Source organism: Aegilops tauschii, chromosome 2 (assembly GCF_002575655.3).
Source record: "Aegilops tauschii subsp. strangulata cultivar AL8/78 chromosome 2, Aet v6.0, whole genome shotgun sequence".
Taxonomy (NCBI): Eukaryota; Viridiplantae; Streptophyta; class Magnoliopsida; order Poales; family Poaceae; genus Aegilops; species Aegilops tauschii.
The window spans coordinates 622,085,343-622,111,598 of NC_053036.3; the positions used below are offsets into that span (position 1 = coordinate 622,085,343).

The window sequence follows — 26,256 nt, forward strand, 5'->3', positions numbered from 1 at the left end:
ACCAACACCGACCAAATCCCGCGAGATCCGACAGAGACACGCCTGCACACACTCTCTGACGATGCTAGAAGCATCATTAAGACTGGGACAGAACATGCGAGACATTGTTCCTACTAAGAGACATCGCCGCCACTGCACAGCCCAACCCAGACGTTGAACCTAATAAGAACGATAATGGGGGCCCTTCCGCCGGTGGAGGTCGAGGTCCTCCGCAACTGTATGGCCCGAAGGCCATCAGAGAAATAGTGTCATGGAGAAGGTGAAGTGGGCGTCATCCAATTTTAAAGGAGACGGCTCCAGCGAGAAATGTCCACCTATGAAGAAAACTGAGCAGGAAGAGAAGGGTCCGGAAGGAAAGGGGATGGATGCCTCGTGGGCTAGTTTTTTTTCTATTGGAGATGACATGGCAGATAGTCCGAACAACTATATTTCTTCCTCACATATGGTCTGGTTTTGGAGGAGCCTGGACTGTCCAGAAGGATGAGTTTTGGGGAGCCCGTGGGTGCCCGTTTGATGTTCAAACACGCACGGGCATGTTAGTAGGAAATGAACTTCGATCTGGAAGATAATTTTAATCATTTATTATCTCATTTATATGCATTATAGCCCGTAGCAATGTACGGGCATTTTACTAGTTTGTAGCAGCCGCCCATTACAAAACATTGACACTTTGCACTACATCAAAAAATAAGAGTGACAAAAAACACTAATCCAAAATGCTAAGCGCTTCGCTCACGTCACTAATTAGTCTGGCCCGTCCGTGGGCTAAGTTGGCACAAAAAAAGTGACACGCGGGCAAATTGACTTTGCCTTCTTCTTCCTCCCTCTTCCTTTCTTTGTGTCATTACAACAAACAAAATCTGGGCAACTCCTTTCTCTTTTTTAAGATCTCGCCGGAACGAGCTGTTCGTCGCGGCGGGGCCGCGGGCGCCGCGCTCACCACCATCCACAGGGAAGCTCCAACCCTCGGCCGCCCGTAGCTCCCGATTTGCTCCTCTCCGGATGGCTGCTGCTGCCTTCTCCCCGTCCTCCATCTTTCACGGACGAGAAGGCGCACGCGCACACAGAGGTAAACCCAGTAGACTGCCAAGCCATGGCCGATGACGACGACGCACACGCGGCCGCCGTTGAGCTCCAGAGGCAGGTCGATGGCCTCAAGGCGCAGCTCGCGTGCGTGCAGGCGGAGCTCACCGCTGCTCGTGCCCACCACGCGCACCTCGTCATAGCTGCACCATGCGCGCACCTCGTCGTAGGGCTGCCCGTGCTGCAGCTCCTCGTCGACAGCCACCGCGCCGCCGAGCTAGAGCCCGTCGGCGCTGTACAGGAAGCCAGCCGTAATTCTACCAAGGCTGGCTGCTTATTTTGCTCACTTCTTGCTGGTCCTAGTAGCACGTAGGTCACTGAAATTTGGTGATATATTGTACTCCATCATATAATAGCATACCAACGATTGGTGATATATAGTATTCCATCTTCGTCTCACTTTCTTCTCATCTCTGTATGCACACATTAGCCAGAATTTCGTGCTTGTGAATCTTAGATAGTAGATATAGTAGTTATATAAATGCATTCAGATTCACAGTGATAGATTTGCACCGTGGATCAGGCACTAATGCGGGTCATGAACATGGTGGTTCAGCTGTTTGTGGTCTGTGTTAAAGAACAAGTCGTTCAGTTTTTGCTGTTTGAAAAGACGTCGGCAAATCTGTGATGGGGATATATGCTGCAGGGATTGTCAGTTTAGCTAGAGTGAAAATAGAACCAGCATCTATCGAACTAACCCATTATAAATCCCTCAAAAAAAAAACTAACCCATTATCTCTTCTCTACTCCTAATGGACGAGTTGGTGAATAGTCTTCGCGGTTTATTTTCGTTGGATTTTTTTTGTCATCCCACCCCCACCCCATCGAACGATACCTCCACCAGTCGATCCCACCCCACCGATTTTTTCCTTTCCCTTGCAAAACTGATGGACATAAAACCAGGGAGAAAAACAACACAAAAAAACCACGCTTTCCTAATCTACCCCTCACCACGCTTTCCTAATGTATCTATCTAATCTAATCAATATATCAATTTATATTCAAAACAGATCTTTCCCTTGCACGCTTTCCTTCATTGTTTGGGTGAGGAGAGGAAAAAAAATCAATCTATCTATATTCAAAACAAATCTTTCCCTGGCGTGTCAATCAATCAATCTAAGCTTATCTTATATGATTACTAAAAATCAATCTATCAATAATTCCAAGTCTGCGGCGGTGATGGCACGTCGCTACGTCGTTCATTTGGTTTCGTTTCGTTCGTTTTGTTCCTTGATCCTTCCTACGATTTTCTTCAAGAACAAACTCCCGAAAAATCAGCCCACCCCACCCGTTCCTTGCGTGATCGATTCCGCCGCTGCCCCAGTCCTACTCTACCTCCCCTCTTCCTGATAGCAGTAGCAATGGGGAGAGTCACGCGAAGCAGCAATGGGACGACAACGGCGGCAAGCAGCAGGAGGCCGGATGACTATATCCCACGGGATCGTTCATCTCTCACCCTTTTTCTTTCTCCATATCGAAATCGAGATATAGAGCGGGTGCCCGGGGGCGACACTGATGGGGCGACGGATGTGTGTGGCGGCATGGTTGGAGCGCGACTGCGCGAGACGGGCGCCGGCATACTGATGGTGGAGGCTGACCGCGTCGCGAGTCGTGACCAAGAGCTGGGGACGCTGCTGGTGTCGTCGGAAACACGATCGGTGGCCTCCTCTAGCAGTGTCAGGTGGCGGATTGGGTCATGGCTGCCGCCTCCTTCCTCTGACCACCAGCAACAGCCCCCCCCCCCCCCCCCCCCCCCGCGCGCACGGCCTCACCTTTGCCATCAAGGAGATGTACTGCGACCCTGCTCGCTCGTTCGCTCCCTCCCTCGATCACATCGATATTCGGTAATCTCACTGACCGACTGAGTGGTCGATTGCAGCTTCAACATCGCCAGCCGCGTCACTGGGTTCGGGAACCCGGACTGGGCCCGGACGCACGCGCTGGCGAGCACCACGGCGGGCACCGTGCTGGCCACGCTCGCCGCCGGCGCCATGGGCGGGGGCAAGAACGTGATGGACGAGATGGCCTACAACATCAACGGCGAGAACGCGCACTACGGCACTCTCTCCAACCCCTAAGTGTGGACGAGAGAAAGAATGAGCAATCCACCTTAGGTGGTGCTGTGATTGATCTCTGCTTATATAGGGCCAGTACAGAGGGAGCGCCGAGCGCTAGCGAGAGCGCGTGGTCGATCGTGGAGATCGTGTACAGGAGCATGCAGGCGCATGCATGACGTGGGCGAGCGGGGGTTCTAATCTATACAACTAACACCCTGCCGAAGTTGAAGCATCCGGGGGCGGATGCATAAACTGGAACGAAAATCTTGGAACGCCGTGGTCGGGAGTCCCTTGGTGAGCACGTCCGTGAACTGCTGCTTGGTCGGCACATGGAGCACGCGAAGCTTGCCGAGCGCAACCTGTTCGCGGACGAAGTGGATATCCAGCTCTATGTGCTTCGTCCTCCGATGGTGAACTGGGTTGGAAGACATGTACACCGCGGAGATGTTGTCGCAGAACACCACGCTCGCTTTTGGCATGGGAATGAAGAGCCCCGCCAGGAGTTGACGAAGCCAGCAGCATTCCGCAACGGCGTTGGCGACAACGCGGTACTCTGCCTCCGCGCTCGAGCGGGACACGATGGCCTGGCGTTTTGATGACCAGGAGATGAGGGAGTCGCCGAGGTACACAGCGTAGCCGGACGTCGAGCGGCGTGTGTCGGGGCAGCCGGCCCAGTCCGCGTCGGAGTAGGCCACAAGGTCGAGTGACGGCGCGCGCTGGAGATGGAGACCATGAGACGTGGTGCCCCGTAGGTAGCGCAGCACCCGTTTGGCGAGGGCAAGGTGCGGTGCTCGCGGATCGTGCATGACCAGACATCATTGTTGCACCGCATAGGCGATGTCAGGGCGCGTCATGCACATGTACTCGAGGGCACCCACGATGCTGCGGTACTCGGTTGGATCCGGAACAGGTGCGCCGTTGACAACAGAGAGCTTGCCGTGCGTGTCAACAGGCGTGGGCAACGGCTTGCGGGACGTCATGTTGGCGCGCTCGAGCAGCTCCTCAGCGTACTTCTGTTGGGAGAGGAAGAAGCCGTGTTTCGTGCAGGTGACGGCGATCCCGAGGAAGTAGTGGAGGGAGCCGAGGTCCTCCATGGAGAACTCGCCGGAGAGTTGGCGCTGCAGGTGTTGAAGAAGAGCCGTCGACGAGGCCGTGAGGACGATGTTGTCGACGTAGAGGAGGAGGTAGGCGTCACCCGCGCTGCTATGGAGCACGAACAATGAGGGATCTGCGCGTGAGCTGAGGAAGCCGAGCTGGTGCGCGAAGGCTGCGAACCGGGCAAACCACGCGCGCAGTGCCTGTTTGAGGCCGTACAACGACTTGTCGAGGAGGCACACGTGCTCGGGGTGGTGCGCGTCGACGAAACCCGCAGGTTGTTGACAGTAGACGCGCTCGGTGAGACGCCCGTGGAGAAAGGCGTTGTTGACGTCCATTTGATGAACCGATCAGTTGCGCGTGGCAGCAATGGTGAGGACGACGCGGATCGTGGCGGCCTTGACGACGGGAGAGAACGTCTCGTCGAAGTCCACGCCAGGTCGTTGAGAGAACCCGCGCAGTACCCAGCGTGCTTTGTACCGTTCGAGCGACCCGTCCGCCTTGAACTTATGGCGAAAGAGCCATTTGCCGGTGACGACATTGACGCCGGGCGGTCGTGGCACGAGCCGCCAGGTTGCATTCTCCATCAGCGCCCTGTACTCCACCTGCATAGCAGACAGCCAACATGGATCTTGCAAAGCAGAACGCACCGATCGGGGTATGGGTGAGATGGTAGTGTCGGCGACAGTGGCAGTAAGGTTGTCGGCATACTTGGGGTTGGGAAGGAACTTGCCGGCCTGAGCGCGCGTAGTCATGGTGTGGGTTGGGATGGGCGCGACGCGGCGCCGTGGACGCGGTGGCATGGGTAGTGGCAAAGGGGTGCTGCTGGGAGCAGTGGTGGGTGTGCTGCTGGGAGCAGTGGTGGGAGGGGTGGCCGGATCAGCTGTCGGTGTAGGTGCCGTAGGCGAGGAAGGGGCGGACGGAGCTGTGTTAGCGGGAGGGGAGTGATAGACCACCGTGTCCACAGTGTGGTCTGGTGCAGCGGCGGGTCGTGCCCGCGCAGTACGAGCTCGCCGGGGAACGAACGGGAGCGTTAGCTCGTCGTCAAGGGGGGGGGGCGTTGGATCAAGTGGCGACGCACTGGATTGATCGCGAAAGGGAAAGCGACGCTCGTCGAAGACGACATGACGAGAGATGATCACTCGCCCGGTTGCAGGGTTGAGACATCTATATCCCTTGTGATCGGTGGCATAGCCGAGGAGAACGCACGGCGCCGAGCGCGGGGCGAGCTTGTGAGGGGTTGTGGCTGTGAGGTTGGGGGAAGCATAGACACCCGAAAACGCGCATGGCTATGTAGTCGGGGTGAGCACCGTACAGAAGGAAGAACGGTGCCTGGTCGTGGCGAGGTCGGCACGGCCGTCGGTTGAGTAGGAAGGTAGAGGTTTGCAGCGCTTCTGCCCAATAGGAGAACGGCATATGGGCATGGGTTAACAGTGCTCTGGTGATGTCGTTGAGTGTACGGAGCGCGCGCTCGGCGCGCCCGTTCTGTGGAGACGTGTACGGGCACGACATGCGCAGGGCAATGCCGAGCAAGGCGAAAAGGGCACGTGAGGAAGCATTGTCGAATTTTCTACCGTTGTCTGTTTGGACTGTGAGGACAGGAAGATTGAAGTGGTTTTTGACGAATGCGATGAAATTGTGTATGGTAGGAAAAACGCCTGATTTGTGGCGAAGAGGGAACGTCCATGCAAAATGACTATAGTCGTCGAGCAATAATAGATAATATTGACAACCAGAATTGCTAGGTACAGGGGAGGTCCAAACATCACTGTGAACAAGCTGAAACGGAAAGTAAGATGCATGCGATGATGAACTAAAAGGTAGTCTAGTGCTTTTGCCGAGCTGACACGCCTGACACACGCCGGTGGTGCTGGGTTCTGGGGTGATGACGGAGGGGCGTAGGGTCCGGTCGAGGGTGTCGACGGCGGGAAGACCTAGGCGTTGGTGCCAAAGGTCACGCGAGACCGCGGTGAGCGCGTGGTGAGCATGGGTCGGTGGCGTGTACGGTAGGGGGTAGAGCTCGTCGCCGGCGTCATTACAGCGGAGGATCACCTTCCTCGTTCTTCGATCCTTGAAAGAGAAGCCAAGATCATCAAACTCCACATTAACTGGGTTATCACGGGCGAGAGCTTTGGCAGTTCATCATCTAAACATACTCAAGTTCATCATCATCATTTAAACATACTCAAGTTTATCATCTAAAGATCATCACCGGTGAAAGTTCATGAACATAAATAGTGCAAGACATGGAACATCATTTGAAAGCAGAAACTAACAAGTAGGATCATGAAAGGTATGGCACGATGGCCACATGCACGGTTATCATCATCGACATCAAGCAAGACCGCCGCCGCCAAAACCACCACCGCCAAGACCACCACCGGCAAAACCACCACCGCCAAGACCACCTCCGCCAAGACCACCTCCGCCAAAACCACCACCGCCAAGACCACCTCCGCCAAAACTGCCACCGCGACCACCATCACTCCCTAAACCCTAAACCACCACCGCCAAGACCACCTCCGCCAAAACTACCACCGCGACCACCATCACTCTGCCAGATCGGAGTGACTGGGGTCGACGGAGCAGGAGTCGAATCACCGGTCCCCTACATGTTTGAGAGAAGATTCTAACGGTAAATATGATATGATAGTGTTGAATGAACGAGAACTAGTTTGTCAGTAGTTAGGCACATGTACTAACCGGACTATCACTGCCTAGTGCCAACCATTCATCGAACGTGGCCACGTGTCGGGGTTCTCCCGCAGGTGGTGGTGGGGGTCCCATTTCTGGTGGATCCGTGCGGTTACTCCAAGATGCCAACATAGCCTGGATGTTAGTTAAACAAGCAAACTAGAAGGTCAGAAGGAATGAAAGTGCAAAATTTTAGCTTGGTTTTAAGAGGACAAAACTAACCGTCATCATCTGACGGTTGTAATCATCGTTTGCCTTCACTCGTTTAAAGTACTCCCGCACCTCGAGATTCCTATGCTCGACAAACTCCTTATATGCCTACATAATTTAGGTTGTTTCTAAGTGAGCAATGCTGAAAATAAACTGAGAATGTTAAGAGAGAAAGAAGATAAAGGGGAAGTACTTACAGCATGCTGGCGGGCTAAGGGAGTCTTTGAATGCCCCGTACTCTCTAACTAGCTCGGGTTGGTAGCCCGAAGCCGTGTGTACAAGATCGAAGGAGTGATCAAGCCATCGAAACACGGATACCGGCCATGTGACTTCCCCTGGATGGCCACCACCGCCGTGTCGTCGATCTGAGACTGGGCGACCTCAGGAACAGGAACATCCGGGTGCAAGTTCTGATAGTTCTGAGTGTAAGACTCCAGGTGCTCCTCGGTCTTGCCATAGTACTGGCTCTCGCCGTCCTTGCGATCACTCCGCTCGTGGGCCAGCTTCCACGACTCAATGTCTGAGAGCGGCCTCTTCAACTTGTCCTCCTGCAACGTCAAACAGAAGTTAGCCATACATAAGAACATGACGGTAAAGAAGAACAAAAATGCATCATGCATATAGATATACCTTCATGGCCTTGAAGCCCCAGTGGTTGCTGTTTCCTTGGCCGTGTGTCCCGTCTTTTCCACGGTTAGCCTGGGCCTTGCTGCTCTTGGCAGCAAACTCCGCATCGTCGCCGAGCCACCTATCCACCAAACTCGCCCATCCTTCATGCCTTCCATAGCACCAACGAGGAACAACCTATGCAAATTTTGGAAGCATGACATGTGAGCATGAAACATATAGTTGACTGCTTGAAACAATGAAAAGTCAGTAATAGTTACCTTCATGAACTGCTCCCTGTTCAAGGTAAGTCTTTGCCTCTGCGCTTGAGTTTTGGTCATCTTTTGTTGCAGGTAGATGTGGTAGTACTGCGAGACGGCTACCCAGCGCACCTCGTACTGCAACTGACGATCTTTCTTCTTCGCAGCCGCAAGCAAGACCACGTTGGCTCTGGCCTTGTGCTCGTCAAGAACTCTATAGAGTTGCTGCAATCATGCATAAACCAGAAGCAAACAAGGCATGAGTTGAATGATTCAATGATAAACTATGAACAAAACTGAAGACAAGTGATTCAGAAGAGAACTTACCCAAAATTTGGTGATCACGGCCTTAGCGGCCGTCCCGTACTCCGCGTTGCTGCAAGCCTCGTAGTGGGCCCAGCTCGTGGCCAAAACCCGCAGCTGCGGGTCCCTGTCTGGCCGCGGGCAGAATAGGCCAGGCCAAAACTCCTTCAATAGGACAGTGATAAGGCCGTTCGGTTTACGGCCCTTTCCGCGAACGATCCAGTTACTGCAAAAGGATCAAAGGATTGCCATGTGTACAATAAGAAAATGTTGTCATGTGTTGAAAATATGATTGAGAGGCACTTACTCTGTCCCCGCAGGTTCAATGAGCCACTCGTGCGCCTCGATAGAAGGTGGTGTAGGTACTCCGGCAGTACCACACAGCCATTCCCGCGGAGCACTCGGTGGCAAGTCACCCCACAGCTCGGGGTCAACCTCCCCTCCACCACCCTCCTCGCCCTCCTCCTCACCCTCCTCCTCGGCCTCCTCCTCCTCGGCCTCCTCCTCCTCGCCCTCCTCCTCCTCGCCATCAGGAACATACTCCTCCTCCTCAGACTCAGAAGGTGCCTCAGTATAGGAGGGCATCGAAGAAGACCCTCCTATTTCGGACACGGCCCAGAGTTTTTTGCCCCGGCTGCCTCTCCCCCCACCTCCTCCTCCTCTAGGGTGTCCTCCCCCGACCCCTCCACCTCCCTGTGAGGTGTCATCCTCGCGTAGTCGGTGGGGAACCTTGTGGGCTCGTCCACTCCGAGTAAGTCCTTTGAATTTACCAAGGAAACTGGCGCCGCTGGACTTGCCCATGATTAGCAAACCAGCATAGAGAAGAGAATAAACAATTAGTAAGGATATCAAATAACCAAGCATACAGGAAAAACATTAATAACAGAACAGCACTTTAAGCATACTATTGTAATGATCATTAAAAGAACTTACATTTTCTAGAACCCATATGAATCATCACTATTGTAATCTATTTGTCGACCGGTCTCATCATCACTATCACGCATATCTTCTTCGTTGTCTGACAGAGGTGGAGGCTCTTCCTCATCGTCAGCGTCTTCATTTAACTTTTCAAGCATAATTATGTCTCTTTGATTCACAACTGCCTCACCATCAATCCGTGCGTCGTCGTCGTTTGGGTCCAGGTCAACGTAACCCAAGTCATCATCCTCGTTGTTTCGGACCACGTCATCATGTTCCTCTTGAAAGAACACTCCCTTGTATGTCATGGGGTTTATGTTGTAGTAATCATCATCGTTCGGGTCCGGTAGCTTACCATGTGGCGACACCTTGAACACAACTTCCCAACCCCTTAGGTACTCTTTCTGGCATGGGTAAGGCAGGTAATATACTTGTGTGGCCTAGGTAGCGGCGATAAAGAGATCAGCTCCGGCATAGACGGTTGATGGTTTAACTTCAACTAAACCAACAGAAGGCGTATGTCTCAGACCCTTTTTGGGGTCGAACCATCGGCATTTGAACACAGTGAGACTTAGGGGTTCGCGGCCACGTTTGAATGTAAGCTCGTATATTTTTCCTACCCTTCCGTAGTAATCTACTTTATTATCTCCTTCAGTGAAGACTCCGGTATTTATGGTTTTGGGATCAGGCCGACTGTTCTGGTGCTCCTCTGTATGGAAGCGATACCCATTCACATCATACTTTTGGCATGTCATGACGGCAGGGTCAAAACCCATGGAAACCCATCTCAATTCTTCATCCATTAATTCGTTCGGATCATTTCCCTACAAGTTTAATTGAAATTATAGGGTGCATGAGTTTAGTTGGAATTGTACGGTGAAATAGGTAATAGGGAAGTGTGAATATTACTTTCTCCATGAACCACGCAACGAAATTTTTCCTTCCATCAGCACCCTTTCGGAGAAGAGCAAGTGCCTCCGCTTCAGTAGGAGGCAGCATTCCCGTCCACTCTTCATCAACGAATTGACTAGAATAAGAAAAGCGGTATAAGAACTAGGCAAAGTGAACATAACGAATTGACTAAAAGAATGGTGCAAAGGTATTACCTCATCCACTCATCCTCAACTTCCTTGATGTTGTGCAAGATATAGAACATGACATCCTCCCACTCATCTCGTGGCATGAGATAAGGTGTCGAGCATCCAGCCCTGCCACCTTGCCCGATGCATAGAGGCAACTTGGGTTTATACTTGGGTTCTTCTGTATTGTATCGAGACACCTTATTGTGCAACGTGGGAACATGGTCCGGATAGTAGGCTGTCCTGAGGTCTGCTACCTCCTCTAGGATAACTGCCTCAGCTATGGAAGCTTCAATCTTAGCTTTGTTTCCACATTTCTGTCTCAGATGCTTGTTCTGTCTCTCAGGGCCGTACTGCCAACGATTCTGCTCAGGGCCTCCCAACAATACCTCGTTCGCGAGGTGCAAAATGAGATGTGTCATCGGAGTAAAGAAGCTTGGCGGGAAGATCTTCTCTAGCTTGCATATCAACTCTGGCGCCTTCTTATGCATTTCTTTTATCTTCTCAGGACATACTTCTTTAGCATAAAGCGTGCGGAAGAAATGGCTTAACTCCGCAAGCACACGCCAGACACGCTCGGGAACATAGCCCCGAACCATCACCGGCATAATCCGCTCAATCCATACATGATAGTCATGACTCTTGAGCCCGGTCACTTTGCCCGTTGAAAGATTGACCCCCTTACTTATATTCGACGCATAACCATCAGTGAACTTCACGACGTGTTTCAGCCACTTCAATGCCTCCATCTCATGATCCTTTTTAAGTACGAAGCCAACATCTGGCTTGAACCAAGATTTTCGACTGCCTGTGGGAGGCTGCATGTGTAGACGTGGTCTATCACAAATATTCTGTTGATCGACTCTAGCATTAACATTATCCTTTGTCTTATCAGGAATGTTGAGGATCGTGCAAAAAAGGGACTCTGCGACATTCTTTTCGGTGTGCATCACGTCGATGTTGTATGGAAGTTTGAGGTCCTTAAAATAGGGAAGCTGCGTGAAGGGGGTAATGTGAGTCCAGTTATGCGTCTCACCATAAGCTTCAAAACATTTTTTCCCTTTACCTTTTCCTTTGCCCTCGCCCTGGTCTTCGCCTGTGGCTTTGCCTTTGCCTTTGCCTTCGCCGGCAGGCTTAAGAGCTTTCAGCTGAGCAAGCACATCCGCACCAGAAAACGTTGGAATCGCGTTTACTTCATGGACAACTTTGCCTTTTGTGAAGTTCTTCTTGTCTTCCCTATCAGGATGGTCTGGAGGGAGGAACTGTTGATGCAGGTCAAAGGCAACATACTTGCTACCCTTCTTCAGCCAAATGAAAATCAAGGCCTGCATGCACACTGGGCAAGGCATCTTTCCACTTGTACACCATCCGCAGAACAGGGCATAGCCGGGAAAGTCATGCATGCAATACTTTAGCCAAACTTTCATCAAGAAATTTTTCTGCAGATGCCGGTCGTATGTCAACCTTGGGAAGTACCAAGAATGGTGCAAATCATCCACCAACGGCTGCATAAACACACTCAAATTCTTCCCCGGATATTCAGGCCCCGGAATTATAAGTGACAGGAACATGGTCTTGCATTGCATTATGGCGCGGGGAGGGAGATTGAGCGGAATAACAAATACGGGGCAACAGCTGTATGGATTAGACGACATACCATATGGATTGAACCCATCACCTGTTATAGCAATTCTGACATTCCCAGCCTCGGCTGCTTCCTCCGGGTACTCAATATCGAATGACTTCCATGCTTCACCTTCTGATGGATGTACAATTTTTTTGGATTGTACCTTTTCCCTTCCTTGTGCCACTTCATCATTTTGGCAGACTCCTCGGTGATGAAAAGGCCCTGCAGTCTTTTATAAAATCAAGATACCGAAGAACCTTCACAGGGATTTTTAGCTGCCGCTTCTGACCATGCTCATCGACCACCTCAATATACCAAGAGGAACCGCACTTCCTACAGTAGTTGTCATCCGCATACTCATGCGTAAACAAAAGGCAATTATTTGGACAAACATGTATTTTCTCATATCCATGGAGAGCACCTTCATGATTTTCTTCGTAGTGTACATGGTTTTCGGCAGTTCATGGCCCTCAGGCAGGCTGTTAGCCCATACTCTCCCAGAAATGCTTTGAAGCAACCTCGGCTACAGCCGTACTCAGTCTTGACTGCCATCAGTTGCGAGATGTCATCCATCACAGACAGCTTGGCACCCTCATAGAGAGGTTTCTTTGACGAGGCCAAGATATCCAGAAAGGCCTTTGCGGTTTCCTCCGGCTCCTCCGGTTCATTCGCTGAATTTGACGGAGATGTCAGTTGTGCATCAAAGACATCATCTAGCATGTCTCTAACCCCACCGTCCTCATAACCAGCAACGCGTTGTCGTATCACCTCCTCTCTACCACGGTCCCGCTGGGCAAAGTTTATCGGCATATTAAAGTTGGGCAGAAATCCATGCGTGCGAAGCTGCTTAGTCATCTCACTCTTATCTCTGCGGACACGTCTCTTACATTTGGCACACGGGCATTCTGGCACCATCCTCATTGGACTACGGAATATCTCTTTCAAAAACACATCAGTTTTCTCGACCCACTCTGTTGTTACTTGATTCCGACGGAAAAACCCACTATACATCCACTGATTATCTGCCATCTCTGCTTTATTGGAAGCCACACAACAAAATTAAGGATTCGTTTAAATTACTCACATCAACATTTTATTTTTTAGAGTGTTGACGAGAAACGACATTTAATCCACCTACATCTCTAATAGGTAAAGATGGATCCGAATCCCACCCGAGAATGTATATATTGAGTACGTTGTCCATGCTCTACCCCATTCCGAGACAAAATTTCGGCAGCACCTCCCCGCTGTTCTCCAAATACACGTCTCAGCAAAATGCCGAGAGAATGTGCATCTGGAGAACAACAGGGAGGCACCGCCGAAATCCTGTCTCGGAACGGGGTAGAGCATGAACAACGTACCCAATCTACACATCCTCGGGCTGTCCGTGGAAAGCGCTAGACAATCCGAAAGAGCTGCGGTGATAAATATGCAACTAAATGCATATTTATCGATGCAACCCTTTCGGACGGGAGACCTAGGTTACGCGACTTGATGTGAAAATTTAATCTAGTGACATGATTAAAAGAACGTATGAGGTGATGGATTTGTAGCTCACCCTCGGATGTAGATGATGTAGTCGATCAGCGAAGGGACAATCGAAGACCAAGAGCTCCAACGTCAACGATCACTCCACCGGAGGCAACACTAGAAATCCTCTAAATTCCACCAAATGAAAAAAATTAGGTCATCACATCAGATATAAAGCATCATCACACATCACATCATATCATAAACGTTTTTTTAGCAAGATCAACATGATGAAGTAACCACTCATCATATCCAAATTTTAACTTTCGTCTATCTATCTTCACAAAAAGTGTACTCTTCCCTCTCATCTCATCTTCACAATACATATATCTATAATATTGAGTATGTATCTAAAAACATAGTAAAATTACACAAATATCCATTCATCTAACATCTATCTATCTCACATTGTGCACTTAATTTTTTTTTCACATTTATACTCTCTTCCATTTCATTCATCTATCTAATCATCTATTACTATATATATGCATTCATCTACAACATTACTACACAAAAAATGTAAAAAACATTGTTCTTACCTACGGATGAGGGGGCGACCACCGGAGCAGGGGGGCCGTCCGGTCAGGGCAGGGGACGACCACCGGAGCGGCAGGGGGCGGTTGCCGGAGGGGTCGGCCGGTCGGACCAGCAGGGGGACGGCCAGGCTAGGCCGTGGGCCGGCCGGGGCGGCGTCCACGCAGGGCGGGTTGGGGTCGAGGAGGTAGGGGCGGGGGCGGCTGTAGCGAGGGAGGGGCGGGGGCGGTTGGAGCGAGGGCGGCGCCGGCTGGAGCGAGGGAGGGGCGGCGGCAGGCGACGCGGGTGCGGTGGGATGGGCGGCGGCGATGCGGGTGGGGCGGCAGGGGGCGCGGGCGAGGCGAGTGGGCGGCGGCAGGGGGTGGGGGCGAGTGCGGCGGCGGCGAGTGGGCGACGGCAGGGGACGGGGGCGAGTGCGGCGGCGGCGACAAGGGGCGGGGAGTCGGCGGCGGCGGCGAGTGGTTCGCGGGGTCGCGGGGAGCTGGGAGAGATTGAGTGGAGCATAGACGCCGCGCGAGGGGATAAGGCAGTCTATGCCGACGGCTGCCGTCGGCATAGACGGCACGTCACCGATCCGCGTATGGCCGAAGCTATGCTGACGGCTTTGCCGTCGGCATAGTTATATTTTTCATTTTTAATGTTTTTAATAGTTTATGTTTTTTTATGTTTTTTTATTTCATATAGATTTTTTTAATGTTTTTTATAGTTATATTTTTCCTTTTTTATGTTTTTATGTATTATTATTTCATATAGATTTTTAATTTTTTTAACCGCTCGACCCTCTCCTCTCCCGGAACCACACAGAGGGGAGGGGAGGGGAGGCCCCGAACTCGAGCAGCTTCATCCGCCGAGGGCGTGGCCTGGTCGCGGGTCTGGGAGCACATGGCCGCCGCCTCGCGTGCTCGATCTGGAGCTTAGTAGGTCAGCTGAGTGATGGGGGAGGGGTCGTCGACGGTGGGGGTGGGGTGTGGCAGGGGCGGATCCAAGTCTGTCGGAGGGAGATGGTTCGCGCGGGGACACCTGGGAGCAACATCCGGGCCAAACCCACAGCAACATCCCCTCCGTGCAGACCTGACGCGTCCGTTTCGCCCTCCACGTGCCGGCGGCGGCGCCGTCCGTGAGGGGGCCACACCCCGGCAACGTGTGCCGCCTCTTCGGACATGCCACAACACCACCCCGCATGTATGAGGGGCCAGCGCAACGCTCCGGTGGCATTACTACCCCCCAGGGCCACCGTCCCGCCTAACCCTGGAGCGGTTGACCATGAGATCTAGCCCTTTGACTTCCCACGGACGAGCTTTGACCAGTGGACCTCTCCACCCAGTCGTGTCAGGTCAGCACAGAGGGACACCTGGGAGCAACATCCGGGCCAAACCCACAGCTACATCCCCTCCGTGTAGACCCGACGCGTCCGTTTCCCCCCTCCAGGTGCCGGCGGCGGCGCCGTCCGTGAGGGGGGCCACACCCTCGAGATGCGTCCCGGCCGTTTGCAGCCGCCACAACACTTTCAGACTTGTGAGAAGCAGCGTACGCAAGATTGGCGGCATGCTAGCCCACGCAGGCCGCCGGCCACAGTCGTAGACATGCGAAGGGCAATCCGAGTAGAGGGAAGTGTTCGGATACTTCTCCATCACCAAAAATTATGAAAAATTACCATCGTTCTATAGCACATGTGCCCACGTCGTGTAAAAAAACTCATGATTTTATCGCGATCCGAGTATTTAATAATATTCAGCCGCACCGTTACCGCACAACGTCTACTACTGTGTCTTCGCCGTCCGTGAGGGGGGCCACACCCTGGAGACGCGTGCCACCTCTTCGGACATGCCACAACACCACCCCGCACGTATGAGGGGCCGGTGCGATGCTCCTGTGGCATTGCTACCCCCCCCCCCCAGAGCCCCCGTCCCGCCTAACCCTAGAGCGGTTGACCACGAGATCTAGCCCTTTGGCTTTCCACGGACGGGCTTTGACCAGTGGACCTCTCCACCCGGCTGTGTCACGTCAGCACAGAGGGACACCTGGGAGCAACATCCGGGCCAAACCCAGAGCTACATCCCCTCCGTGTAGACCCGACGCGTCCGTTTCCCCCCTCCAGGTGCCGGCGGCGGCGCCGTCCAAGAGGGGAGCCACGCCCCGGACACGCGTGTCGTCCGTTTGCAACCGCCACAACACTTTCAGACTTGTGAGAAGCCGCGTATGCAAGATTGGCGGCATGCTAGCCCACGGAGGCTGTCGGCCACAGTCGTAGACATGCGAAGGGTAATCTGCGTAGAGGGAAGTGTTCGGATACTTCTCCATCACCAAAAATTATGAAAAATTACCATCATTCCTATAGCACATGTGCCCACATCGTGTAAAAAACTCATGATTTTCTCGCGATCCAAGTATTTAATAATATTCACGCCGCACCGTTACCGCACAACGTCGACTACTGTGTCATCGCCGTCTGTGAGGGGGGCCACACCCCGGATAAGCGTGCCGCCTCTTCGGACATGCCACAACACCACCCCGCATGTATGAGGGGCCGGTGCGACACTCCGGTGGCATTTCCACCGCCCCAGGGCCTCCGTCCCGCCTAACCCTGGAGCGATTGACCACGAGATCTAGCCCTTTGACTTCCCACGGACGGGCTTTGACCAGTGGACCTCTCCACCCGGTTGTGTCAGGTCAGCACAGAGGGACACCTGGGAGCAACATCCGGGCCAAACCCATAGTTACATCCCTTCCGTGTAGACCCGACGTGTCCGTTTCCCCCCTCCAGGTGTCGGCGGCGGCGCCGTCCGTGAGGGGGGGCCACACCCCGGAGACGCGTCCCGGGCATTTGCAGCCGCCACAACACTTTCAGACTTGTGAGTAGCCGCGCACGCAAGATTGGCGGCATGCTAGCCCACGGAGGCCGCCGGCCACAGTCGTAGACATGCGAAGGGCAATCCGCGTAGAGGGAAGTGTTCGGATACTTCTCCATCACCAAAAATTATGAAAAATTACCATTGTTCTTATAGCATATGTGCCCACCTCGTGTAAAAACTCATGATTTTATCGCGATCCGAGTATTTAATAATATTCACGCCGCACCGTTACTGCAGAACGTCTACTACGGTGTCATCGCCGTCCGTGAGGGGGGCACACCCCGGAGACGCGTGCTGCCTCTTCGGACACGCCACAACAGCACCCCGCATGTATGAGGGGCCGGTGCGATGCTCCGATGGCATTGCTACCCCCAGGGCCCCCGTCCCGCCTAACCCTGGAGCGGTTGCCATGAGATCTAGCCCTTTGACTTCCCACAGACGGGCTTTGACCAGTGGACCTCTCCACCCGGTTATGTCAGGTCAGCATAGAGGGACACCTGGGAGCAACATCTGGGCCAAACCCACATCTACATCCCCTCCGTGTAGACCCGACGCATCCGTTTCCCCCCTCCAGGTGGCGGTGGCGGCGCCATCCGTGAGGGGGGCCACACCCCGGAGACGCGTCCCGGGCGTTTGCAGCCCCCACAACACATTCAGACTTGTGAGAAGCCGCACACGCAAGCTTGGCGGCATGCTAGCCCACGGAGGCCGCCGGCCATAGTGGTAGACATGCGAAGGGCAATCTGCGTAGAGGGAAGTGTTCGGATACTTCTCCATCACCAAAAATAATGAAAAATTACCATCGTTCCTATAGTACGTGTGCCCACGTCGTGTCAGTTGGTTGGTGCGACATATGCCAACGGGTGGCTTATCATTGTGGGTGCCAATAAGACGTCGCCGGTGCCTGGAAACGGGATGAGGCGAAGACATGCACGCTGGCGTATCTTACCCAGGTTCGGGGCTCTCCGAGGAGATAACACCCCTAGTCCTGCTCTGCGGGGTCTCCGCATGATCACTAGATCAGTAAAAGTAGCTACAATCGCTCCTAGAGCTGTTGGGTTCATGGGAGAAGAAGAACAAGGCTAGCTCTTACTTCTCTCTCTCTATGGTGTGTGTGCTATGCTCAGAAGCCAACCCTTTGCATGGGTGTCCCGGGGGGTTTATATAAGCCTACCCCCCGGGAGTACAATGGTAATCCGGCTGGGCACTGGTCCCAGCCGTCAGTGTCTAAGCTTTACGGCTTCTCCGCCGGCCGTTGGGGCCCGCCGACTGGTGGGTCCCGCCGGCTGCCGGCCTCTTGGTCGACAGGCCGGCCCCACCGCCTTGGGTCTTGTCGGCGGCTGCTTACTGTAGCCTCGCCTCTGATGAAGAGGGCTTCGTCGAGGTAAGCGTGGCTACAGTGTGCCCCCTCGAGGGCTCTCACTGTAGCCTTACCTCGTCTTGTCTCCTTAATGTGGCTCCTGCTTCGAGGAAGGGAGTAGCCGGCTTCTGGGGGCCGACTACACTCTTGGCCGACTGGGAAGGTCGGGCCGCCTTTGCGCCTCTCTCTGGCTAAAGGGGCCCGCCGCCCGCGGGCCGTACTGGCGTCCGTCGTGGGTGACGTTGAGGCCGGCGTGGCTACAGTGCCGAGCCGGACGGGAGATGGCCGTCCCGTACGGCGTCCTGTGGCCATGCCTGCCTCGGGCTTCGGGGGTAGTGGGCCTCATTGTAGCCACACCCCGTCTCGTCACCGTTATGTGGGCGTAGTTTTGGTGGTTGCGGTCTTGGCCGGCTTCTTGGAGTCGGCGCTCTTCTTGGCCGGCTTCCTGGAGTCGGCCACCCCGTGGTTGTCCTGGGGGGGAGGTTGCTGAGGCTGGGTCGCCTTCCGAGAGTCGGCTTCAGAGGTAGCCGGCCAGGGAAGGCGGCCAAGTGCTTGAAATGCTTGGAGGCCCAAATGGTCTGATAATTTTCTGAAGAGCCAGGGGCAGTCGGTTGGGCTACCCGTAGCTATTTACTCCGACAGTAGTCCCCGAAGCTGATTGGGCTCCGTGGCTGGGTAGGAGTCGAGAAGCTCGATCAGCTTCCTATCTTGACAAGCCGGCAGCTGGGAACCGGCTTTAGTTAGGCGCGCCGTCTTGGCCAAAAAATTCTGGAGTCGGAGGGCGGGAGCTTGCCAACGCGTGCACCGGGCCGCGGGCCGGCCACTTGCTGCCTGCAGACCACGTGGCCTCTCTCGGCCAGAAAGCCTGCCAGCCCACGCGCGCGACAGGACGTCGCCGCAGGGCGGGGGCCCGCCACGTCCACGCCCGGGCCCAGGCGCGGATTCTCTGCAGCCCGAAACCGCCCGCACGTCACCTTGCGGCAGTTTTGGCACGTCTTTAGGGCGCAATAACCGCGAGGCGTGGGGGGAGCGGGTGCAGTTAATCCCACCTCTCACCCCAGGTCCCGCCTCCTCGGCTTCGCCCAGCGAAGCTATAAGTAGGGGGAGGGGGAGAGCGGCAGGCTCTCGCACGCTCCTCCTCTTTCCCCCATCTTCTTCTTCTTGCCGTTTCATGCGACATTGCCTCGCCGCCGCGCTCTTCCACTACTCGTTCCTCCGCCGCCGCGCTTGTTTTCACCATGCCTCCCGCCACGGAGCAATATTGCGGGGATTGGGACGGCTCCAATGTCCACGAAGATCACATCGAGTTCCTCCGCCAGACGCGGCGGCTGCCCGGCGCGGACAAGGTGGAGGTCTGTCTCGCACCGGCGAAGGAAATTACGCCGGAGCCGCGGGAGGGCGAGCGGGTTGTCTTCCGCTCGCATTTCTTGCGCGGCATCGGCATGCCCGCAAGCGCCTTCTTCCGCTCCTGGCTCGATTTCTACCAGCTCCAGCCGCACCACCTCACCCCAAACACGGTGGTGCTGCTGTCTGCCTTCGTCACCCTGTGCGAAGGCTACCTCGGCGTCCTCCCTACCCTCAAGCTCTGGGGGGAGTTCTTCCAGTCCAAGCTGGGCACGCGTATGCAGGGCGTGCCGGCTCAGACTGGCGCCTTCATCGCGTCGCGGAGGTCGGTCACCGACAACCCCTTCCCCGTCATCACGCTGATCCAGTCGGTGAAGAAGTGGCAGAAGTCGTACTTCTACGTGCGGAACATGGCCCCACGGGGCGACTACATCAACCTGTCGGCTTACGTAGCCGGCCCACCGGCGGGCAGGCGGCCCTAGTGGTCCTTCCGGGCCGTGACTCTGACGCCGGCTGGGTCCGCAGCCGTCGCCCGAGTGCGAGTGATGACCCAGTCAGAGGCCTTGACGGGGCCCGACCTGCTGGCCGCCTTCGTCACGCGCCGAGTACTCCCGCTCCAGATCCGCCCTCATCTGATCAGTCAGATGAGCGGCCAGCTCGATCCGAGCCGGATGTGCACCAAGGACATACCGCACGCGGAGGTCGCCTATATGGTGAACTACCTCGCGAACTGCAAACTCATCGAAGAGTGGCAGTTCGGCAAGGAGCCGTATAGTCGAGCCAATTCGCCGCCTACGGTATGTTCTCCTTGTCTCTTTTTCTTTTCTCTGTTCTGTTGCCGAGTTCCTCTTGGCCGACTCTAACTTAGTCGGCTTTTCTTTCGACAGAGCCCTCTTCTTCGGCCGGCCGGCGGGTCAGACGCGGAGCGTCGATTCGTTCCCGACCGGACGGAGCACGATCTGGAGGACCCCGACTTGGGGGCGGCCGCTATGGACGACAACATCGAGCCGGGTGGTGGCCAAGCCGGCGGCGAAGCAGGCGGCTTCGGGCACGAAGTCACCTTCGACGACTGGCCGGACGATGACGAGGCCGAAGTCGTCCCGCGCCGTCAACCGGCATCTGTCGCGGCACGGGTTCCTCTGCCGCACCGCTTGCTCGGGGCGGCGGTCAAAAGCGTCGCGCCGCACAGGGTTTGTTCGGCAGTCGAACGAAGAAACCCAGGGGTGGAGCGGCGGCGACCAGGCAGGAGGAGGCGGCCGCAAAGGCGGCTCGCTTCCGCAAGACGGTGAAGCAACCGCAGACGGTGTCGGCGTAAGTTCAAACCCCTTCATGTACTCTTTTTTCTTTCTTTTCTCTGGCGGTTCCTGGATCCTTGTCTTTTTCTCCAAACGACCAGAGCTCCGTTGTCGCTTGAGCGGGCGGCTGCTGCCTCCGTCGTCGAGTCGCCGAGGGGGTCTGGGAGCACCACTCGCTGTGTGGACCCCCGCGCCGCGCTTCAGGCGGCGACGGAACGAAACGCGCGGGAGGCGCGGGAGGAGCAGGAGGCGCGGGAGGCGGAGGCACGGAAGGCGGCCGCCGCCCAGGCGGCGCAGGAGGAGGAGGCTGCGAAGGCGCTCGCCGACGCCGCAGCCAAGGCCCAGGCGGAGGCTGCAGCTGCGGCGGCGGCGGAGGAGGTCTTGATGGTCACCCCGCTGCGCGTCGCGGCACCTGGGGCCATGGAGCCCTCGCCAGAACGCGCCGGCGGCGACCAGCCAGGGCTGGAGAGGGACGACGTCGTCGTCCTAGAGAGGGCGCCGATGCCGACCCCGCCAACTCGGGCGGCTCAAGGCGGCCGGCCTAATCTGCCGCCTGCGCAGTCGGTGGGGGGCGAGCCGGCCGCGAGGACTGAGATGGCGGTCCGGATGCCGCCGAGCCGGTGCGCGGGGAAGTCTGTGTCAGAGCCACAAAAGGCCGCGTCAGAACCGCAGCCGGCCGTGGGCTCCAGCTCGTCGGCCCAGGATGTGGAGGTGGCCAGCGCTACCTCGGGGTGGACGGCGGGCGGAGGGATGGCTGTGATGAACGTGGCCGCGCAGGACGTCCGGACCCCGCTCCAGGCCCAGGCGACGGTGCTGAGGCGGTACACCGACGAATTCCTTGCGACGCGGGCGGCCATCCGGGTTAGTCTTCTTATCTTGCTTCTTCTTGACCTTGATTTCTTCCGTGGGGGCGCATCAGCGCACCCACTGGGTGTAGTCCCCGAGTTCCGAGTCGGCTGCTGAGCAGGCGGCTTGGAACTTCTCAGTGGATTTGGCTTTGTTATTCTTGTTCTTACTTCGATCTTCTGTCAATCTTGCAGGACTAGCACAATCTTCGTGCGGCTGCCTTCAACTCCCAGGCTCGGGAGCTGACCCAGAAGACCGCCGACCTTACTGAGAGCCGGGGTAAGTGCTTTGTTCTTTATCTCACGTGGGGGCGCGTCAGCTCACCCACTGGGTGTAGTCCCCGAGATTCGGGCCGACTGCTGAGCAGTCGGGTTGGATCTTCCTTGACGACTTCCTCTTATTGTTTCTTCTTTTTCTGCCGTCTCTGCAGCGGCCAACGCCGGTCTGAGGGTACAGCTGGGAGAGTCTCAGACTGCCCTTCGTGCCAAGGAGGCCGAGCTCGCCGCCTTGGTGCAGGAGCGTGACCGCCTGGCCAAGAGGTTGGCCGACCAGGAGGAGAGTCATAAGGCGGCTCTGAAGGTGGTGCAGGAGCGTGAAGCCACTCTCCAGGCCGAGTACGAGACGGAGGCGGCTGGCTGGGCTGAAGCGAGGCAAACTCTGATCTCTGGCTATGGTCGGATCGAAGATCTGGTTGACGGTAAGCCACCTACTTCTTCGTCCTTTCCTGCCGTCTGCCGCTTTGGCTCGATTTCTGACTTGGTGTTCTTCTCTTCTTTTCTTCTTCTTTCTCGTACAGAGTATTTCCCTGGCTATTCTATCGCCGCCAACCAGGTCATCGAGGCCCGCCGCCAGGCGCGGAGGCAGGCTGGCTTCGAGATTTCGCCAACTGCCGGCCGTTCTCTGGAGGAGCAGCTCTTGGCGATCCAGGCCCGCATCCAGCCGGCTCACCGACTGCTCCGCCGGCTTCAGCGTGCCGGGGCGCAAGTACTGGCCGCCCTCTGGCCCGGCCAAGAGATTCCTTGCACCCCCAGTCGAACTGCTGACTGGCTGGAGGTGGCAGTCGGCCGCTTCGAAGCCTGGAAGGCCTCGGCGGCTCGGTCCGGCGCCAGGCGGGCGCTGGAGTTCGTCAAGGCCTGGTATCCCGGCCTGAGCCTGGATCAGCTGGCTACCTGGCGGCAGCAAGCCGACATGGAGCTGGAGCCGGCGCGGCCGGTTATCATCCGGCGGGCTTCGGCGATCGCTGACTACACCGACACCAGCGTCTTCGCCCCCGAGGTGGATGACAACGGTGTTGCCCAGCCGGAGGAGTGGTTCGGGCTGAACCCGGCGGACGGTGAAGACTCGGCGGAGGAGATCGACTCCACCGACGAGGGCGAAGAGGAGGAGGAGGAGGGTGAAGACGCCGAGCCGGCTGGTGGAGCAGCCGACCAGCCTCAGCCTGACCGCGCCTCCAGCACCACGTCACGTGCGAGTGCGTCGCCCGCGACTGGTGGTGACCAGGCCGAGACCCGCTAGGCGGCCACTCCTTCAGCCGGCGATGCCGTCTCCACCGACCAGCCTAGCTCCCGCACTGCGCCCTAGTCTAGTTTGCCATCTTTTGTTTTCCTGTTTTGTCACTTTTGGAACAATACTTTGTTAAGTCTGCACAATTCCACCCACTGGGGGTGTATTCGAACTTATGTCCGTAGCCAGCCTGTTTGGGGCTTTATATGTATATATAACTTATGCATGCATTTGGCTTTTCCTCGTACTTTGCTTTTTATCCTCTGGCTGTTTCCTTTGCCGCCCTCCCTTGGTTGCCGCCTCCCCAGTCAGACAGTTGCTCTGCAATCTGTAGCTGGAGGAGTACTTGGCCAATTGGGAGGACAAGTACTCTAGCTTTGTTGGATTAGAGCTAAGTGTTTAGGAAGCCGGCCAGCCGGCTGCTCTGACAGCCGGCAAGCGTGCTTGGAGGCCGCCTTTTTGCTATATAAGTTTGTTGGCCCTTAGCCGTTTTTCGTGTGGGCATCCTTTCTGCCTTCTCTCTTGCTAGTCGGACAGTCGGTTTCTTCGAGCTGTGACTTTCAACAAGAGAGGACTCGGGAGCCGGCACACTACTTGTCTGACTTCAGGTAGAACTTTTAATATAGCTTAAGGCGGCCAGTCCCCGGGCCGACTAGTCGAACCCGGTGCCAGACAAGAGATCAAATGTAATAATACATTCATGGATATGACACTTGTCATTCATAAATAAAGGCAGTCCCCGAGTTCTCCTCAGGGAGCCTGTTGGTTCGTACTTAATACAAAAGGGTAGCATGATACATACTGCTTTCAACTGTAAAATCTTCTCAGGAGGTTTGCGTTCCATGGTCGCTCCGACTCCTTGCCGGAGTCGTCTCTCTTGCGTGCTCTTGGTTTTTGCGCGTCGATCAAGTAGTAGGAGTCGTTGCCGAGTGCCTTGCTGATGATGAAGGGGCCCTCCCAAGGGGCCGAGAGCTTGTGCTGGCCGGCTGTTCGCTGGATCAGCCGGAGCACAAGGTCGCCCTCTTGGAAGGATCTTGGCTTGACCTTGCGGTTGTGGTAGCGGCGCAGCCCTTGCTGGTAGATGGCGGACCGGCTGAGTGCTAACAGCCGGCCTTCTTCCAGTAGGTCGACGCCGTCTTCTCTTGCTTCCTTGGCCTCCGCCTCCGTGTACATGGTGATCCGAGGCGAGTCGAACTCGATGTCTGTTGGGATGACAGCCTCGGCACCATATACAAGGAAGAATGGAGTAAAGCCGGTTGATTTGTTGGGTGTAGTGTGCAGACTCCAGAGGACAGCCGGCAGCTCCTCGAGCCAGTAGCCGGCTGATCGCTCCAGTGGTACAACCAGTCGGGGCTTGATGCCGGAGAGGATGAGTCCATTTGCTCGCTCGACCTGGCCGTTTGACTGCGGGTGGGCAACGGAAGCTAAGTCCAGTTGGATGCCCTGCGTCGCGCAGAAACGTGCCAGTGCTCCTTTGGCGAAGTTCGTGTCGTTGTCGGTGATGATGCTGTGCGGCACGCCGTACCGAGTAGTGATGTCAGTGATGAATGTCACGGCAGTCGGCCCATTCAGCTTCTTGATCGGCTTTGCTTCGATCCACTTTGTGAACTTGTCCACAGCAACAAGTAGATGCGTCAGGCCGCCGCGGGCTGTCTTGAAAGGGCCCACCATGTCCAGTCCCCAGACGGCAAAAGGCCAGGTGAGGGGAATGGTCTTGAGTGCAGAAGCCGGCAGGTGTTGCTTGGAACTAAAAACTTGGCATCCTCTGCAGCTCTTGACTATTTCTTTAGCGTCCTCCAAGGCAGTCGGCCAGAAGAAACCATGGCGGAAAGCCTTGGCCACAAGTGATCTTGAGGCTGCGTGGTGGCCGCACCCTTCGAAGTACCCGCTGATCTGCTGGACGAGGAATCGATAGCTCGCCATGTTCGCGTCCTTGGCGTCCCAGTCGCCAGATGACTGCTGGGCCACCAAGTCTGAGTCGCCATAACACAGGATCCGGCGTATGCCGAGTTCCTTGGCCAGCCGGAGCCCATGCACGAGCGCCTCGTACTCGGCCACATTGTTGGAGGCGGCGAAGTGGATCTGCAGCGTGTACTTGAGCTTGTCGCCTTTGGGAGAGGTGAGGACGATGCCGGCTCCCAAGCCGGTGCGCATCTTGGACCCGTCAAAGTGCATCCGCCAATGGGTAGAGTCGGGAGCCGGCGGTAGGTACTGGGTCTCGGCCTAGTCGACGAGGAAGTCGGCCAATGCTTGGGACTTGATGGCGGTGCGGGGTTGGTAGAAGATCGTGTAGGGCGCCAGTGCAATGGCCCATTTAGCCACCCGGCCGGATGCATCCCGGCTGCCTATGATCTCGGCGAGCGGGGCGGTGCACACGACCGTGATGGGGTGCTCTGGGAAGTAGGGCTTCAGTTTCTTGGCAGCGAAGTACACCCCATAGCACATCTTCTGGTAGTGCGGGTAGTTTTGCTTTGAGCTGGATAGCACTTCGCTGAGATAGTACACCGGCCTCTGGACTAGCTGGGCTCGGCCTTCTTCCGGGCGCTGGACCGCAACAACAGTACTGACGACTCGGCTAGTCGCGGCGATGTTGGGCTCCTTTTCAGTCGGCGCTGCCAGGACAGGCGGAGTGGTCAGCATTTTCTTCAACTCATGGAAGGCTTGGTCGGCTTGGTCGTTCCACTCGAAGTGAGTGGACTTCTTCATGAGTCGGTACAGGGGGAGAGCCTTCTCTCCTAGTCGGCTGATAAAACGATTCAGGGAGGCTAAGCAGCCGGTGAACTTCTGCACATCTCGCAGTTTGGTGGGGATCTCCATCCTCTCGATGGCCTTGATCTTGACGGGGTTGCACTCGATGCCGCGTTCGGAGACCAGGAAGCCTAGCAGCTGGCCGGCTGGCACTCCGAACACGCACTTCTCGGGGTTGAGCTTGATTTGGAATCAGCGCAAGTTGGCGAATGTTTCTTTCAGGTCTTCCAGCAAGGTACCGCGCTTCTCTGTCTTCACCACAATGTCGTCTACATAGACGTGGGCATTTCTGCCGAGTTGTTTCAAGAG

The 26,256-nt window shown here is 55.7% G+C and overlaps 1 protein-coding gene and 1 long non-coding RNA gene across 2 annotated transcripts; both read right to left on the minus strand.

Moving 5' to 3' along the window:
- Positions 1–4,585: 4,585 nt before the first annotated feature.
- Positions 4,586–5,038, minus strand: LOC109785578 (uncharacterized mitochondrial protein AtMg00820-like). The gene has a single exon (XM_020344172.1). The coding sequence runs from the start codon at positions 5,036–5,038 to the stop codon at positions 4,586–4,588; it is 453 nt and encodes a 150-aa protein (XP_020199761.1).
- Positions 5,039–7,574: 2,536 nt separating this feature from the next.
- LOC141041834 (uncharacterized) lies at positions 7,575–13,987 on the minus strand. Its single transcript, XR_012203556.1, has 3 exons — positions 13,494–13,987; positions 7,770–7,943; positions 7,575–7,687 (listed from the first exon to the last, which is right to left on the minus strand). It is a non-coding gene; the product is annotated as an uncharacterized lncRNA (long non-coding RNA).
- Between the last annotated feature and the right edge of the window lie 12,269 nt (positions 13,988–26,256).

Coding starts and splice junctions, on each gene's coding strand:
- LOC109785578 (XM_020344172.1), bottom strand. CDS start 5,038: ATGCCACCGCGTCCACGGCGCCGCGTCGCGCCCATCCCAACCCACACC.